The sequence below is a fragment of the Acomys minous genome, assembly GCF_964271855.1.
Source record: "Acomys minous genome assembly, chromosome: 2".
In the NCBI taxonomy this organism is placed as follows: Eukaryota; Metazoa; Chordata; class Mammalia; order Rodentia; family Muridae; genus Acomys; species Acomys minous.
In genome coordinates, this window is record NC_140484.1 from 145,503,237 (window position 1) to 145,519,548 (window position 16,312).

At 44.0% G+C, this 16,312-nt stretch overlaps 1 protein-coding gene across 15 annotated transcripts in view; it reads right to left on the reverse strand.

The window, feature by feature from the left end:
- The window catches only part of SOX6 (SRY-box transcription factor 6), a 602,500-nt gene that overhangs the window by 331,426 nt on the left and 254,762 nt on the right, over positions 1-16,312 (reverse strand). For 3 of the 15 annotated variants that reach the window (XM_084771676.1, XM_084771675.1, XM_084771669.1), the window contains exon 1: positions 6,889-7,097. The exons of 11 other annotated variants lie outside the window; for them this stretch is intronic. In XM_084771676.1, coding sequence (XP_084627802.1) covers positions 6,889-6,965 — 77 coding nt within the window. In that variant the 5' untranslated portion in view covers positions 6,966-7,097. Of the gene's footprint in view, positions 1-6,345; positions 6,481-6,888; positions 7,098-16,312 lie in introns of those variants that run through there. One more of the 15 variants, XM_084771674.1, reaches the window with a different exon arrangement.

Here is a 16,312-nt window from a genome sequence, read left to right on the forward strand (position 1 = left end):
ACTTGACCTGGTTTCCCCACACTGAAGACGCCATGGTCCAGGTAAAACTCTTATCACTAGTATCCCAACATCTCAATAGGAAACCGCCATGTAAAGGCTTCCTTAGCAAAGTAATGCTCTTTTATATCTAACTCAAAACATAAAACTCTCAGACTCACATCATTCCTTCCAATACGGTAAAAAAAACAAACAAACAAACGAACGAACGCTGCCTTTTCCACAAACACTCCCGACTCTGAGGACTTCTTTTCCTCCACCCGCAGTGCCCTCCCTCCCTTCCTTCTCTAGAAAGGTGTATAAGGCTGCTGAAGTCTGGCGTTCTACCTCCACCTCTCAGCTCTCCTCTAAAAAGTGTCACTTCTAATCACTTTACCCCATGGTGCGGGTTCAGCAGGGGAGCAGGTCAGAGGGGAACAAACTGGGCACCGTCAACAGCTCCGGCTTCCTTGAACTATGAAGCAGAAGCTGGCAACCTGGTGCCTCGCTGCCTGTCCGGAAGCTTCCTTGAACCCAGCCTCAACTGGACATCCAGTCTCCTTTGCACTGTGCTTTCTCCATTCTGTGTCATCAGGGAAGAATCAGAAAGGCACAGGCTGGCTCCATGTGCACTCAGACACGCTAGGAGAGGAAAAGTTGTATGTCCGGGCCAAGCTTGACTGTGATCTGTAATAAATTTCTCATCATCCAGTGAAACGTTTCGATGAGAAAAATAAGATCATTTTAGGAAAGCATTGCCTTCCTCAATCTTACAATTTCCAAGTAGTATAACAAAATTTTTCCTTGTAAGAGACCCTACACATGCGTGAGCTTACATAGTGAAAGTCTCCTAGCTGAGGGATGCAGTCAGGAGTTCTGAACTTTGCTGGTGGCTAATTTAAGCCATCCCTGAAATTGCACTCCCACACAATACTTCTTACAATACAGAGATGATAAAGAATGTTGAGAAGAAAACATTTCCAGAGCTCCAGGAGACATGCCACAGGCTTCTGTTAAGTGAAAAAAAAAAAAAAAAAGGACTCATGTGAAGATTTGTCTCCTGTGTGACCCACAGACAGGCACACACCTGTCCATTCATGGCTATATCCCTGCTGCCTGGTACCATGCACCCTACCTTACAGATGCTCAACAGTTCTGAGAAGAAAAGCGGAGAGGAAAGCAGAACTAGAGCAGTGAGCAAATGGATCCTTCTTGTGTACCTAGGTAAACACATACAGCACAGCACCACGGCGCTGAGGTGGCCAGCCTTACCTCCACTCTGCCCTGGTGCTCTTGATCAAGCATCTCCCGGCTTTATTTCTAAACCCTACAATTATTTTGTCTCATCCCAACACTGAGCTTCCTCCCTTCCCTGAAAGGCCCCAAACAACCACAAGGTGTTACTATTAACATACACTTTGCAGTGCCATAGCAACGAAACTTAAAGCTAGGTTTGTCAGAATTTTCTGCAGCACCTTCCTTCTTTACTCACGTCCAGAAGAGCACAGTTCTCAAAAGCATCATGGCTCCTCCCCACGATGCTGCCTCAGCTGGGTCATGCCTCCCTGGAGATGGCTCTCAGGCCCTCCTTGCTCACCATACCTCTGGACAGGCTCAAACTCCAGCAACCTCGCTTGTCTCTTTCAGTTCCTTCCTCTTTCGAATGAATTGCTGCCATTCCGTCTGCCTCCACTGTCCTAATCAAAGCATATCAGCAGCTGTCCCTTAGAGACAGAATGAAATCTAAACTCCTGATCCAGGCATTCAAGGCCCTGCACCCACCCCCACCCGAGCTTTCTAAGCCTGCCTTCCTCCTCTGGGCTACCCCCTCGCGTTCTACTCTGTGTGCACTCACACTCTCGAGCTGGGCTCACTTCTGTGGCCTTGGTTCTTCCTGGCCCTGTCTTTCTACTCCGATGAAACCAGCTGGGACCATCCCAGGGACTGTGGTCCTAACTCTCAGGAATTCATTCTTGCAAAATTTACTCAATAGTTGATGCACATACCCTACACAACCTTTTTTAATGAAAGAATGATCGTAATACAAACAGTTGTATACTTTATCCCAACCAGACTGTAGTTTCTAAGAAAGAGAACAAAATTCCATATTTCTCTACATCCCATAGTGCCAACCTAGCACAATATTTGGTGTAAAGATATCAGTAACTATTACCCAGTTGTTTAGATGCTATTAGATGAGTAAGGAGAAGTAGGTGGGATGTTAACTAACCAGAAAAGCAGGAGCCACTGACAGATTTAAAATGAAGCTTCTAAACCTCTGTACTCAATTAAGTGTCTTCTCTTTCCACATGCTCTGGCCCATTAAATACATTTCAAATTTTAAACATAACTGCAACTAAAAAGCCAATCCAATCATTAATTTATGTTTCCAGGAACATTAAAAAGATGATCAAATGGGGTAGTAAATGGATGGATGATGGTTAGATAGATGGACATTGGAGAAATCACTGAAAGATGCACAGTTTCCACCAGAAGTTTAGAAAGTCCCTGCCCTGTGCTCTGTGCTACTACATACAGTGTGAGGTCATGTTCTCAGACAACTGTCAGGTGATGTCACTGTCCTGTTTAGCGATAAGAAAACACAAAGAACAAAACGGCTTATTAAGGCCAAGTGAGATGGCACATGCTGTAATTCCAGCACTCAGGAGGCAGGGATAGGAGGGTAGCTTCAGGTTCAAAGCTTTCTCAGTCTTCATAGTAACTCTGAGGCCAGCCAGGACCACATAGCAAAATCTTTATCTCACAACACAAGGAAAAAATAAAACAGCACTCACCCAAAGGCCATACCAGGCAAACAGAGAGCAGAGTGTGAAAGCTGAGAGTCTAACTTTCAGGCAGATTACACGAGGGTTAAATATTTTTGAAATCTATAAACTATTAGGTATTTCCAGTTATCACATGAATCCTTTTTATTAATATATTCCCTATTTCATTATGAATACTCTCTCTCTCTCTCTCTCTCTCTCTCTCTCTCTCTCTCTCTCTCTCTCTCTCTGTGTGTGTGTGTGTGTGTGTGTGTGTGTGTGTGTGTGTGTGTGTTTTGATCCCTAGCACTTCAAAATCAAACAAAAGATATTTGATGACTAGATGACAACTGAGCGTAGGGACGGAGGCAGAAGTGCTGTGGGTGTTTGGGTGAGAATGGCCCCGCAGGCTCATATATTTCAGTGTTTGGAAGCAGTTAGTGGAATTATAGGGGAAAGACTAAGAGATGTGGCCATTTTAGAGGAGATGTGCCCAGGGGGCGGGCTTAAGGCACTCCTGGTTAACTCTTTCTCTCTCTTCCTCACGGTCATTGTCTCAACATGTAAGCTCTTAGTTACTGCTCCAGCACCAACGCCTCATGTCTATTGCCATCCTCCTACCATGGTGGTCATGAACTCTAAGCCCCCTGGAATTGTGGTCCCCCAAATTAAAAGCTTACTGTTATAAGTTGCCTTAGTCATAGTGTTTTGTCGTGGCAATAGAAAAGCAACTAAGACATGTAGGAAGAAGGCTGAGGAAGAGGGAAGTTAGAAGAGGAGGTTGTTGAACAGGCCATCCTGACCCCCATGCCAGCTATTCTGACAGCAAAACCAGCTGAGCCAGTAACTGCAGCTCTCAGTGCAGGAGGCTAGGAGTAACCGCAGCTCCCAGTGCAGCAGGCTGGGAGTAACTGCAGCAGGCTGGGAGTAACTGCAGCTCCCAGTGCAGCAGGCTGGGAGTAACTGCAGCTCCCAGTGCAGCAGGCTGGGAGTAACTGCAGCAGGCTGGGAGTAACTGCAGCTCCCAGTGCAGGAGGCTGGGAGTAACTGCAGCTCCCAGTGCAGGAGGCTGGGAGTAACCGCAGCTCCCAGTGCAGGAGGCTGGGAGTAACCGCAGCTCCCAGTGCAGGAGGCTGGGAGTAACTTCCGCACTTTTGCTTAACATAAATCATACTATTCTAGCTTGAGTTTCTGTCTAGCATTGATTGCCCACATATAACTATGTCCTTAAACAGTCAATGGTGAAGTACAAGGAGATCACTGCCCAGTCACATCAGAGTTTAGAGGAGGGTGACATCCAGTTTCTGCTTGCCAGCTCTGGGCACCAAAGCCACCCTGGACACAGGTCCGAGCTGAAACCACCTCAGAAGGTGTGACTCCTACCGCTTCATGAGCTGCAAAATCAGGTAGGCGTCAGGGCAGCCCTGCGGAAAAGGAGACAGGAGCTCCAGCCATATTCATTTAGACACAGCTGTGTAAGCTGATGCCAGGGAGGGCACAAGAACTCAAACGGGCTCCTAAAACCTTGCTGCGTGTGGCATTATTTATACCCTGACTCCTAGGGAAAGAGGCAGAAAAGCTTCAGACACAAGGACATCAATTTTCTAAACTGCCGCTGTCTGTAGAAGCTAAAGAAAGGTTTTCTCCAGTGATACTGATTTCTACATTTTTAATATGCAAAAAATAATCTGCTTTTGCAGATACCTGAAGTGCCACAATCTTGTGTTTTTCCCTCCATACCTCGGCAACTCTCTACCTTCCTTATAGCTATTTGCTGTAAATTTCTCACTTGCATTTGCTGGTAACATAATATCATAAACAGCTCTAGGAGAACATGAGAATCCAATTGTCTCCATGAATCACTGCACAGAATTGTTTTGCTTATCATTATGAAAGTCAAATGTGGCTGCCCACAACCTTGCATATTAAGAGACTCTTTACTGTGCATCTAACCGCACCTGCCAATCTAGGAACCTCTGCCTTTCCCCAGGTCTGGTGTTTGTTGTAAGGAAGAAGTGGATGCTGTTCACAGTCATAGGCCCGGACCATGAAAGCATGCCTTGCAGCTTCACAAAACTGACTGAGCTAGTTCTCTGGATGACTTTTTCAAACTGCCGTATTTACTTGTATCTATGGTACCTAAAACTGAAAAATACCTCACTTGTCTCAAACAGAGCCTCTGCCAGATGGGCACCTGTCGTGTGGTGGGAAGGCTTTGATACGGGATTTAAATCTTGGACCACTTACTGCACAGGCCTGTGGCTCCATGTCCCCATGTGCGTAAATGGGCTCAACTCATGTACCTTTAACAGTTGATGTGAAGGTCAAACTAATGGCAGTGAAAGTATCTAGCATTTGGTAGAAGTGGAAAGAATGCTAAATTACTCTAAAAACTTAGAGGAAAAAATATTTTGCTCCAAGCAAACCAATAAAAAAATCCTTAAAGAAAGAAATTCTGCAATTTTAGAAATCATTTAAAGATCCACTCAAATGGCAGTTTACTAGTCTCAGTCTGTCTGTGACCCAGGGATAAGTGGACCAGTGACAAAGTACATTTTATACATACAGGCGCGCACACGCCAGCTCTACCAAGGCCTGCAGATAAGACGCTCTTTCCACTGGAAAGGCCAGATCCTGCTGACCGCTTAACTGAGAGCTGTTTGCAAGGATAGAGTCCAGGGCTCAGGTTGTCCATTAGGGCCTCCTACTATTCATCTCTTTCCTTGATTTTCAACAACAACAACAGCCCAGAGTTTGGATACAGTAGCCCACTCATTTTCAATTGACTTTAAACTAAACCAGCCCTATTAGAAACTGTACTTATATTAACTTGATAGCACACAGGCAGTCTAAACTACCTCTGTCCCAGGAAGTGCCGGAATGCTTTTCAGAGGGCACGCCCACACCCTGAGCAGCAGTAATTCCTGTCCCCCACAAGAAACTCAAAATGTTTCTTGTTTTTTGCCAGTTTCTCTGTTTCTAAATCAGGTTGAGGATCCAGTTCCTATCATGGCCTAAAACCCCACAGCGCAGCTCCCTGGGCTGACTGAAGACACAGCATTTATCTTCTCACCACCGTTTACTGTAAAGAACCAACCTTGCCTGTTTAGAATTTTAGTGACTTCATTATTACAAAATAGATGTTCTTCACTGAAACTCAGTCAAAAACACTATTCACTGCAGCCTGAGATGTCTACTTGCATTATTTGAAGCTGAATGTATCAACAGGATAAATTCGCCTGAGGACTGAGCTCATAAACACTGGGGTTTCTAGAACAGCTGGATGAGAAAAGAAACAAATAAATATTTTGAACTTTGCCAAGCACTAAGGGAACAAACTCAGGGTGTGTTGTTAGTAAGGAAAAAAATGTAAAAGCAACAAATGACAGAATAAAGGGGGTTGAAATGAAAGGAAATAATGAAGCACTATTGTAATGCATGTCCCAGAAGTCAATTCACTACAGTTACATTAAAATACCTTTATTTAATACAGTCATGATGCTCAGCACTGTAAATCCCAGTAGGATCGCAATCTTTCCTCATTAGAATTACTTGTGAGCATTGACCGTTTTAAGTTCTTTACTTAAAACACACCAGCAATTACCTGGTGGCCTGCTTGTCAGTTGTGCCTCTTTGAAATGTTGGTTACAATGAAGTATTTTCATTGGAGAAGGTATCTTCACCACGTAAGGTCCCTTGTCAGATCAGCGTGCCTTAGAAAACAGCAAGGAATGGGGGACAGATGGATCCTGCTGAAAGAGTTAATGCACGCAGTCTGTGATTCTCCCTTCATAAAAATATACCAGAACCATATACTACACAGTGATGTTTAGTGAGTGTTTAGTGAGGAAAAAAAAGAGTAAATGTTTAAAAAATATAATAAATATTACTTTTTTTAAAAGATGTGTGTATTAACTCCCAGGAAAATCAAACCTTTTTTTAAAAAAAATCCATTACAATTCCCTAGGAAGATTACAAATGTCATACAAAAATGCCTTTCAAGTTATTAGTTTGCTACCGTGACATCAGCGGCGGCTCCTCACACACAGCCATCCCATCCTATCAGGTAGGCTTTGAAGTTTAGAAAATTAGAAGGTAAAGTAACACGGTTAAGACCTGTGACAGCTAACAGGCACAACTCACTCACACGAAGTGGCTGCTCCTCCACTCTTCAGTCCGGCTTTCTCTTGCCACATCAGCCAGAACTTCAGAACTCGAGGGCATAGCCCCTTTGACACCTTCCCAAATCACAAAAGCCACTGCCAATGCCCCCCAAAAAAATTTATTACAAAAAAAGAGTGAATTAATCTTTCTTCAGTTCCAGGCTACTAACTGTAGCCATGGCTTTAAACAACATCTAAGCTGCTTAAAGAAAGCAGCATCAATTCTGTTCAACAATTAAAAGAGTTAAAAGCATAAAAGTCGATGGGAGCCGTGAAGACTCCTGGCCTGTGGGGAGATACAGTACCCACATGCCTTCTGCCACTGCTGCTACAGTTAAGCAAACTTTACAAGCTACTCAAGCCATCATGCAATAGAGCCTATTTGCTGAGCAACAGTGGAGCTTTGTGGTCGGCCTCACAGTTGACAGTAAGTTATGAGCCCTTTGTGAGCACAGGGGAAGGAAAACAGAGATCGGAATTTGGCAGGAAAATATAATACAGAATTCTCCTGTCTATGGAACCTGAATTTTTGTGAAAACAATCAAGCATTGTTGAAAGAAAGAAAAGCAACTTTGACAGATGAAATATAGAGGGGCCCCTTTTAGGAAAACAGTAAACAAAGCGCCATTCAGGCCGGGTCTGCTCTGTCATTTATACAGATAGCTGCTTCTGTGTGTGAGAGTTTACAGCAAAGAGTTCAGATTCAACAAATCAAGTGTAAAATCGCCCACAGTCCCCACTAGAAAAGGCTGCTAGGAAAAGACAGGAATGCCAAAGAGAAAAATATCACAGTTTTTTCTGTGTGGAAGAGAGGACACAATGAGTAGATGGGGTGAAAGGGGCTCTAAGAGAAGTCTGAGAGACAAGCCAAAAATCTAACAATTGTTAATTATAAAGGGCTAATTTTGTCAAGAGACAGGAAAAGAGAAGGACACTGGAGATCACTCAATAGAAATATGAAAGGAAGAAGCCATTCTTCATCATTGTTGGAGAACTATGTCTCTCTTTCTCCAAGCTGGACCTCATGAGGTCATCATTGGCACGAAAGCCCCAAAACCTTGGGCTTGGTTCTACTCTAGTTTGGCCATCTGGAATGCCAGCACACAGTGCAGTACTTTCTCCAAAGTATCTTAATTCCTCTTTCCAAAAATAGGCACCCTGGCCAGCTTTAGTCACCCAAACTGGAAAATGTACAGCAGAGAATGAAATGAAAAGCATTTTTGTTTCCCGCCCTCCTCAGGGTGGGGGAGTCAGGAAAAAGAGCTCTAAACACTGAAGTTCTGAGTGCAGAGCCTGCTTCTGCTAAGCACACGGTCGCGAACTGTCTGGCAAGTATTACAAATCTGAGTTTGGGACATATAAGACTCTTAGACACACATGTCTTTGCAGCCAACACAGTCATTGTTAAGGCTTTAAGGAATTTTTTTAAAGAGCAGAAACCAATAAAGTCACAGTTAGAATCAAATGACACAGGACTTGCACATCATTTGGAAAACATGTATAAAACTACTTGGTTTTTGCTGGATCCAGTAAAGTGACAGCCTCTGCTGTGTGCTAATCTGGAATCAAACCAAGCCACACCTAAGCAAATAATGCTTTGGAGACGCAAAATAATACAGATTCCTTTATTTAGACTTCCCAAGCAGTTTATTTCACCAACGAAATCCCATAATAACTAGCTACATTTTAAACATTCCTTTTAAAACAAAGCCCACAAAATGCTCAAGTGTGCCCATAGGTCAAGAATAATAAAAGCAAGCATGCATATGGATTCAATGCTGCAGATTTATTCAGCATTGGTTAATGGTTTCTATAGAGATTGATGTCAATCTCTCTGGCCTTTCTTGTGTCAACAGTAAGTTACAACAAGAAAGATCGTGGCTTTTGCCTTTGATTAGAAGAGGTGTCTTTCTCTGGTTGGCTGAAGGTCACCGCACTGCAGTATGCACTCACTTATTACAGCTCCCAAGCAGAGTGTATACAGAGAAAGCTGATTTGCTCCCCAAAATGGCCAGAGCCAGAGCGAACAAAAGATGTCTCTGAGCTCACTAGTTCCTTCTCAAAGAAATGTGGTCCCGATAAACCATTACACACAACACAGAGCTAGGAACCCAGAGTGGGAGGCCTGCTTCCCGCCATGTCCCTTCCATTACACACGACACAGAGCTAGGAACCCTGAGTGGGAGGCCTGCTTCCCGCCATGTCCCTTCCATTACACACGACACAGAGCTAGGAACCCTGAGTGGGAGGCCTGCTTCCCGCCATGTCCCTTCCATTACACACGACACAGAGCTAGGAACCCTGAGTGGGAGGCCTGCTTCCCGCCATGTCCCTTCCATTACACACGACACAGAGCTAGGAACCCAGAGTGGGAGGCCTGCTTCCCGCCATGTTCCTTCCGTGCATCACTTTCAAATTACGCAGTATCAGGTGAGTTGTTATATTGTTTTATTGTAAGACGCATATGCTATAGAGAAATTCCACTTTTTTGTGAATGCACTGATGGCTCTGCCCATGGGAAACTCTTCTGACACACAGTGCTGTGGTCCAGGTTAACCTGTATCTAAGCTGGAAGAGAACCAGAGATGAGGCACTGCTGATAGAGCATCAGCTTCTGCCAAAATTGCTTAGACTAGGTGACCTGGCAAACAGTCCACCAGAGGAAAGGAAACTAACAGGACTTTTAAATTAAGTTTCTTCCTGAATGTTAGAAACTTTGTCATTGTGTTCTGAAGGAAAGGGACCATTGTTTGACCTGATGGAAAAAGGAAAATAAGATGTTCTTTGCTGTTCTGAATTCCTCGTCTACAAAACAAGGTCTGTGAGGCAGGATTTTCATAGTAATCTTCAAACTTTGACTAGCAAGACTGAGACGTCTTCAGCCCTGAGCCTACTACTTCTTTTATTTAGCTTATAAATATCAATGCCTGCTCCATATCATGTACTGTCATGACTGCCAAACTCATAGAGGTATATAACACTGTGCCATTTTGTGGCAGGGTTCAACATGGTGAAGCCATGACTCGAAAACTTACAAGTCAAAACTGTGTTTTATATGCCTCACCTATCAGGTAGTAGAGCAACTGAGCACCCTGTGCGGTGCTGGCTGCTAAACCTTATGACTGAGCGGCTGAGGAAGAGCTGTGGCTTCCTGTTACGCTAGCAAGGTCAGAGTTCACCACACCTCAGGCTACTAGCCTGGGATAAGAGGAACTGCATGCAGTATTTTAAATACAGTTTCTACTAGGAGCAAAACCTTTTTTTTTTTTTCATAATAAAGATATCAAATTCAACAAAAGTAAGTTGGGGACCATTTTGCTTTATGCTATAGCAAGAAGTAGAAATAGAGCATAAATTATTGTAAGATGATATAGGCAGGTGCTCTAGAAACACACTTTTGGAAACCAAAAAAGCAAAGCATTCTGGAAAGATTAGAGGTGGCACAGAAGTCCCAGTCAGTGGGTTCCTGACAGATGAGCACAAGTTTGTTTGGTAGAAAGAGGAGATTCCATAATGTGTTAAGATATCCTAGGAACAAAAACTTCAAAGCAGCAGAGATACAGGGTGTCTTGGGGAAGTCTGGAAAACAGGCAGCCAACAAAGCAGAAAGGATTTCTGTTCTGTTCAAGCAGTTAGGATTTATCCTCTGGGAGATAACATGTTGATGAAGAAATTTAACCAAGGGAGCAGTGTGCTCAAAATTCCTCTTAAGAAGAAAATCCCTCAGTGGCCTTAATAAGGATGACTTGGTCAAAGGGGTGCGTGTGTGTTTATGCTCCTGCTGTGGGACTTCTGTGCGGTTAGCTGCCCTTTCCTTATCTGCTCCTTACTGCTCTGCTGGGCATGTGGTGCCGACCAGTTACCCTACCTCCACATTCTTCCAAGCCTCTGTGCTCAGTGTCTGCAGCCACTGCTGATAAATGCTGTTGACAAAAGACAGATGAAGAGAAGAGCAGAGGGAAAGGAGACCACTGCCAAGCAAGTGTCTGTGAGAAGCAGAGCTGCAGGAGGCATGCACAGTGCTGAGGGTTTGTGAGCACATTATGTGCTAAGCTCACTAGCTAGCTCACAGCGCCTCATTAAGTCTCAAACCCCTCTGCAAGGGACCTACTAGTCAATCCTCATTTATTGGTCCAGCAAGGTGGTGCACATCTTTCCTCCCAGCACTGGCTGAGGCAAAAGGATCCAGAGTCTAAGGACAGCCTGAGCTATACAGTCCTAAAACAACAAGAAAAACAAAATTGGCCTCATTTTCAGGTGAACGGTGGTAAGCTCTGAGGTAGGTCAGTAACTTGACTGCAGTTATGGTCCTCGGATCCTACTCCCAAATATTAACTGTACCTAAAGCTGCACTAGTTGCTTTGCATGGGCAAGTATCCTTGTCCCCATTTTACAGATGAGAAAACAGAAGCTTTGGGAACTTAAGTAACTCCACTGCAAGCACACGGGAGGTAACACGCAGCGCCTGTCCTTGCTCTATTTGGCAACAGCTGTCCACTACATTAAGGTATGTGAGTTCCCAACTCCCTCTTCTTTCCACCCACCTCTTTGTTTCCAGATCCATCTTCCAGGCCCAGCTAATAGCATGGCTCCTGCAGAAGCTTTTCAGGAAAGCATCAATCTTTCACGGCTTTCCTGTTGCAACTATTTGTATAGTATTCATTTAAGCTGGTCAAGATAGATTTATATGTATTTCCTCTTCTGTTTGTGTGCAGCGTCCCTCACATGGAGCTAACAGGGATATATCCCTGGCAGGATTCTTAGGGAATTCATATCATCCAAAGATAGAATATTTTGTACTCAGCTTCCAGGAGGGCATAAGAATTGTACCCTGGTGCTGTGTGACCCCCAACGTAACCAACATGCTCCTGGGTACAAAACAAAGTGTGGAATTATTTCGGTGCTTTAATAGTAGAAAGATTTTCATAATGTTAGCAAAAAATAATAGCTAACTCTATATATAAATATATGTATATATGCAAATTCATCTGTCATATAACACAGTGATACAGATTCTTCAACCCTATTTTACAAAGGAAGTGGGGGAGTGAGCAGAGCTAAATGATCTGTCCGAGTTCCATACTAACAAACCCCCACGTCTCACTTCAGAGTCAGCATGCCCGTAACTGCTTTTCCACACTATCTCTGTGTATCGTAGCTCCGTGTTGCTGGAACACTCTGTTCCAGCGTTGAGCAACTCTTACACCTTAGAAAAGAATGGCAAAAACAGTCTTTGCTTCTGTTGCAAACACTGTAGAGATGTGAAGGGGAGGGTGGAAAATCCAAAGAGCAGGTATCAAAGGAACTGCTGGGAAAATAAGGAAAAAATCAAAATATATTCCTCTTTAAGAAAAATATCAGAGTGTTCCAAGTGTGCTGTTTTTGCACAAGTTTCTGTGAATTATAAAGCACCCACGTCACCCTCTTGAGAATACACCAAGTCATATAGCACAGTTCAGAATGAGCAGCCGTTGTTCACTAAGAACTGAAACTCTATATCAGATTCTGTAACCCTAAACCAGCACAAGGCGCCCTCCTCAGAACTGACACACAACAGCTGTGAGGGGGTCAAAGCCACGGCTGGAAGACAGCAAGGAGCACTGCTGAGCACCAACTGGCAAAAGTCAAGAGAAAACCACAGGACACTGGCTCACTTCAGCCAAAATCCCTAAGAATTCAGATGTTGGAAAACAAAAATGAGTGCCTTTTGCCTTTAGATGAATGTGTAATTTACAGTTTTCAAAGCCTATACATTATTTCCTCCCCTTCACCAGTGTCCCAGTGACTAGCCCTGTCCTACCAAATCATCTCCTACGGACAAAGTTCAGTGAGGATGACACCCCACCAAGATGGGGAATGGGAAGCAGAGAGGAAGCCCACGTCCCCTTTAGAAAAAAAGGGAAACAACAAAAATACCCCTCTCCTTACCACGTCGTTCCTCTTGAAGAAAAGAGAAATGTGAGCCCCTGTGTTACTTATGAAGGGGAAAGTAAAAGCAACTGAAAAATACACAGTGACCAGACTGTAAGGACAGGGCTCCTCTGTCTCTGCTCTTTCAAACAAGGTCCTCACCTTCCCCTTTGAAAGGACAATAGCAAGTAATGAACACCAGCGTCCTGGCTTTGCATGCCCACTGCCCCCTCCCGTGTGGAACAGAAGGGCCACACAGCATCACCACAGCAATGTCACAGACAAGTCCTACCACTGTGTCCTACCTAACAGTGAGAACACGGCTGCTTTCCCATGTGGAACAACATGCTACTTCCCCAGAAGAAGGCAGGCATGTGCAGAAACACTGTGGGGTGTCTAATGCCTCCTTCAGGACAGGACAGGCAGGGAAAGCAATCCAGAGCTGAGGCATTCTATACCATACACACACATACAAAACCTCTGAAAACGAGAGAGCAGTATGCACAGTGCCTCTTTCTCAGAACATGGAACTTCTTACACTCCGGTAAGGAGCAACGCATCACATTTCTCATTGAGAAGCTGCCAGAGTAGCAGTGGCCACACAGAACGGCCCAGGGTGCCTCTCTGGTCATAGAGATGTCCATAAGGCCGGGAACCTTGTCAGTCTAACACCTAAGCACAAGGTGCTAGACAAGAAAAGTGCCACCTAACCCTCGATCCTCTCTCACTATTCTTCCTGAATTAATTAATCAGTAAATATGGATATATATCCACATGGCACAGCTCTAGAATCTAGAGCTGAAGCAGTAAAAAGGCTAAATCGCTTCCTTAACAGGCTTTCTAAGTCCAAAGGAAACTACCTCCCAGCTGCCCTGCAGTCTGGGGTTCCACAGTCCCACCACTAGCAGAAGGAGGGTTTCTGACCCCACAGGCCCACGGTGGAGATGCACTCCTCACAGTAAGGAAGGAGTGCCTTGCAGCCTCCAGGCCTGCCATATGCTCTAATGAGCTAACAAGGTGTTTAGGTGCATAGAGACAAGCTCTCTGGGCTGCAGAGACAGGTTCCCATTGTTAAATACATGAGGGGAGTGGGAGAACTGAGATCTGAAGCCCAGCCTAGCACTATTCTATAAGCGTATAATTTGGGGGGGGGTGTCTCTTAAAGACAGGTTTATATCTTATTTTTTTAAGATTGTATTTGTTTATTTTATGTATATGAGTGCTCTATCTGCATGTACAACTGCAGGCTGGAAGAGGGCATTAGGGGATACAGATGGTTGTGAGCCACCATGTGGTTGCTGGGAATTGACCTCAGGATGCTGGAAGGGCAGACAATGCTTTAACTGCTGAGCCATCTCTCCAGGATCCCCCTCCCAAGACCTTATTTTTAATGACTTAGGTGGCTAAAAGTTATTTTTGGTAGCAAGTCTCTATATCCGTGCTTATTCTTATCAGAAACATGGCTTATCATTTAATTTTTCAATAATTGACATCAAGAGATAAGATTTGAAAGTGCTGAAAGATAAAACTACACATAAAGTTCACTAAAACACCCAGGAGGCAGAAGCAGAAAAAGAAGGCCAGCCTTAGCTACCCGTGCCAACCTGAAGTCAACCTCCATGAGTCCCCGTGTCAAAACAATAAACAACAGGACAAACCAGGACAAGTTGTCAAGCTCTGCCATTTCACTTTTCAAGTCAGGGCTGATCAGAGAAGGGGAGCAATCTGTGACAAGTCTACAGCTACTACAAGGTGACCCAGCACCGACCCCCAGAGTCAGCACACCCAGAGGCAGGACAGAACTGGGCTTCCCTGTTACTAGGCACAGGAAGTATTCATAGATAGTTTGACTGTTTTCTTTACTCCAGGGCTGGAAACAATATAACGCTACTAGCCTACAGTATGTGTAGTCATTATCTGTAAGAAATTTCCTTTTCACCTAACTCTTCTTCCTCCCCCAAACTTCTCTCAGTTAAGCTAGGGAACTTTTAAGAGCTTTGAAACAAAGTCCCTGGCCAACAGACCCCAGCAGGAATTCACTATGTTTAATCCATAACAGTAAAAGCTGTATCTAAATATCTTTTCCCTAGATTCAGCCTCAGAGCTTGCAGGATAAGCCCCAGCCCTACCCCAAGGGAATTTTCCAGAAATGATTGAGTGACCCAAAGACTTGCACTTTCAGGGAAAGACACTCCTTCTTAGACTGGCTAATGTAATATTCTGACACGTGTACAGTCACTGTTCTCTGTGCTAAAGTCAGCCTCACTGGGGACACACAGCAGAGGTGGAACAGGATTGCCAAACTGGAAACAAGACATTTCAAGCTTTGTCTCTAAGAACTGCTTTGCCTGGAAAATCAACACCTTCTCTGGGTCTGTAAGTAGGAATAACGGTTTTATGGCAGCCAAGTAGGGCCCACAGCTTAACAGACATAATGCCAATGTGAGAGGCAGACAGCACATACACACATGGAGAGCAGGGAAATTAACATGAGCACTATTACTCAGAACTACTATCAAGATTGGGAAGCCATGTAGTAGAGAAACTTAGAAAAGATTTAAGAAATGAGGCACAGAAAGAATATCAACACATAGACATTAAGTCACCCTAGTAAGAAACCAGTCTTTTGTAATCTTAAAGGGTTATTTAAATTCCTTAAGCCTCAGCTTCCTCATCTGTAGAATGGGGATGGTTTTACTTTGGAACTGCTATTAAGAGTAAGTAACAAAATCACCCAGACGCCTTGTATTATCTAGAGTGTTAATTGACATTATCATAAATTTTTCCTTCAAGAGAACCTCAAATCCTCGGCCTTCCTTTAGTATTCCCATTATATAAACATTTAAAACGTCTGTAATATAAAACAGTAACAGCACAAACAGCATCCCAGGGCCTGAAGAGATGGCTCAGAAGGTAAAGGGCTGGCTGTACAAGCTCAAGGACTGGAGTTAGAATTCTCGGATCACACGTAAAGCCAAACATGGTAAAGTGTGTGTATGTAATCTCAGACCTCCTCTGATGAAATGGGAGATAGACAATGGAATCTCCAGGATCTGGTAAGCAGCTAGCCTCAGGCAAGTGGCAGCTGGGTATCCTAGACACTGCCTCAGACAATGTGGACAGGTTGGCACTAACCAGCACACGCATGCTACACTTACAGAAGCAAACACATGTGCACACAAGAGCATTTCTGATCAATACAGAACAACAAAAATGACAACACTAATTAGTCAACATGATAGCAATTGGGCCAGAGTTTAGGAATCAGTTCTGCAGATGGGTGTGTTCCGTCACTTATCCAGTGCAGCACACATTTCAGATCCTGGGATTTTTAGCCTTCTTTATGACTGTGGACTACAAAGATGTCTTCTGAGAAAATGTCAGATGTAAGGATGTCTCAGTCCTAAGGTAAGAAGTGTTCATCCTAGCATATATTATCTGGTTGGTGTCATCTTGACACTTACTGATGATGTTCATGACTTTTTATGCCCCTGTCAT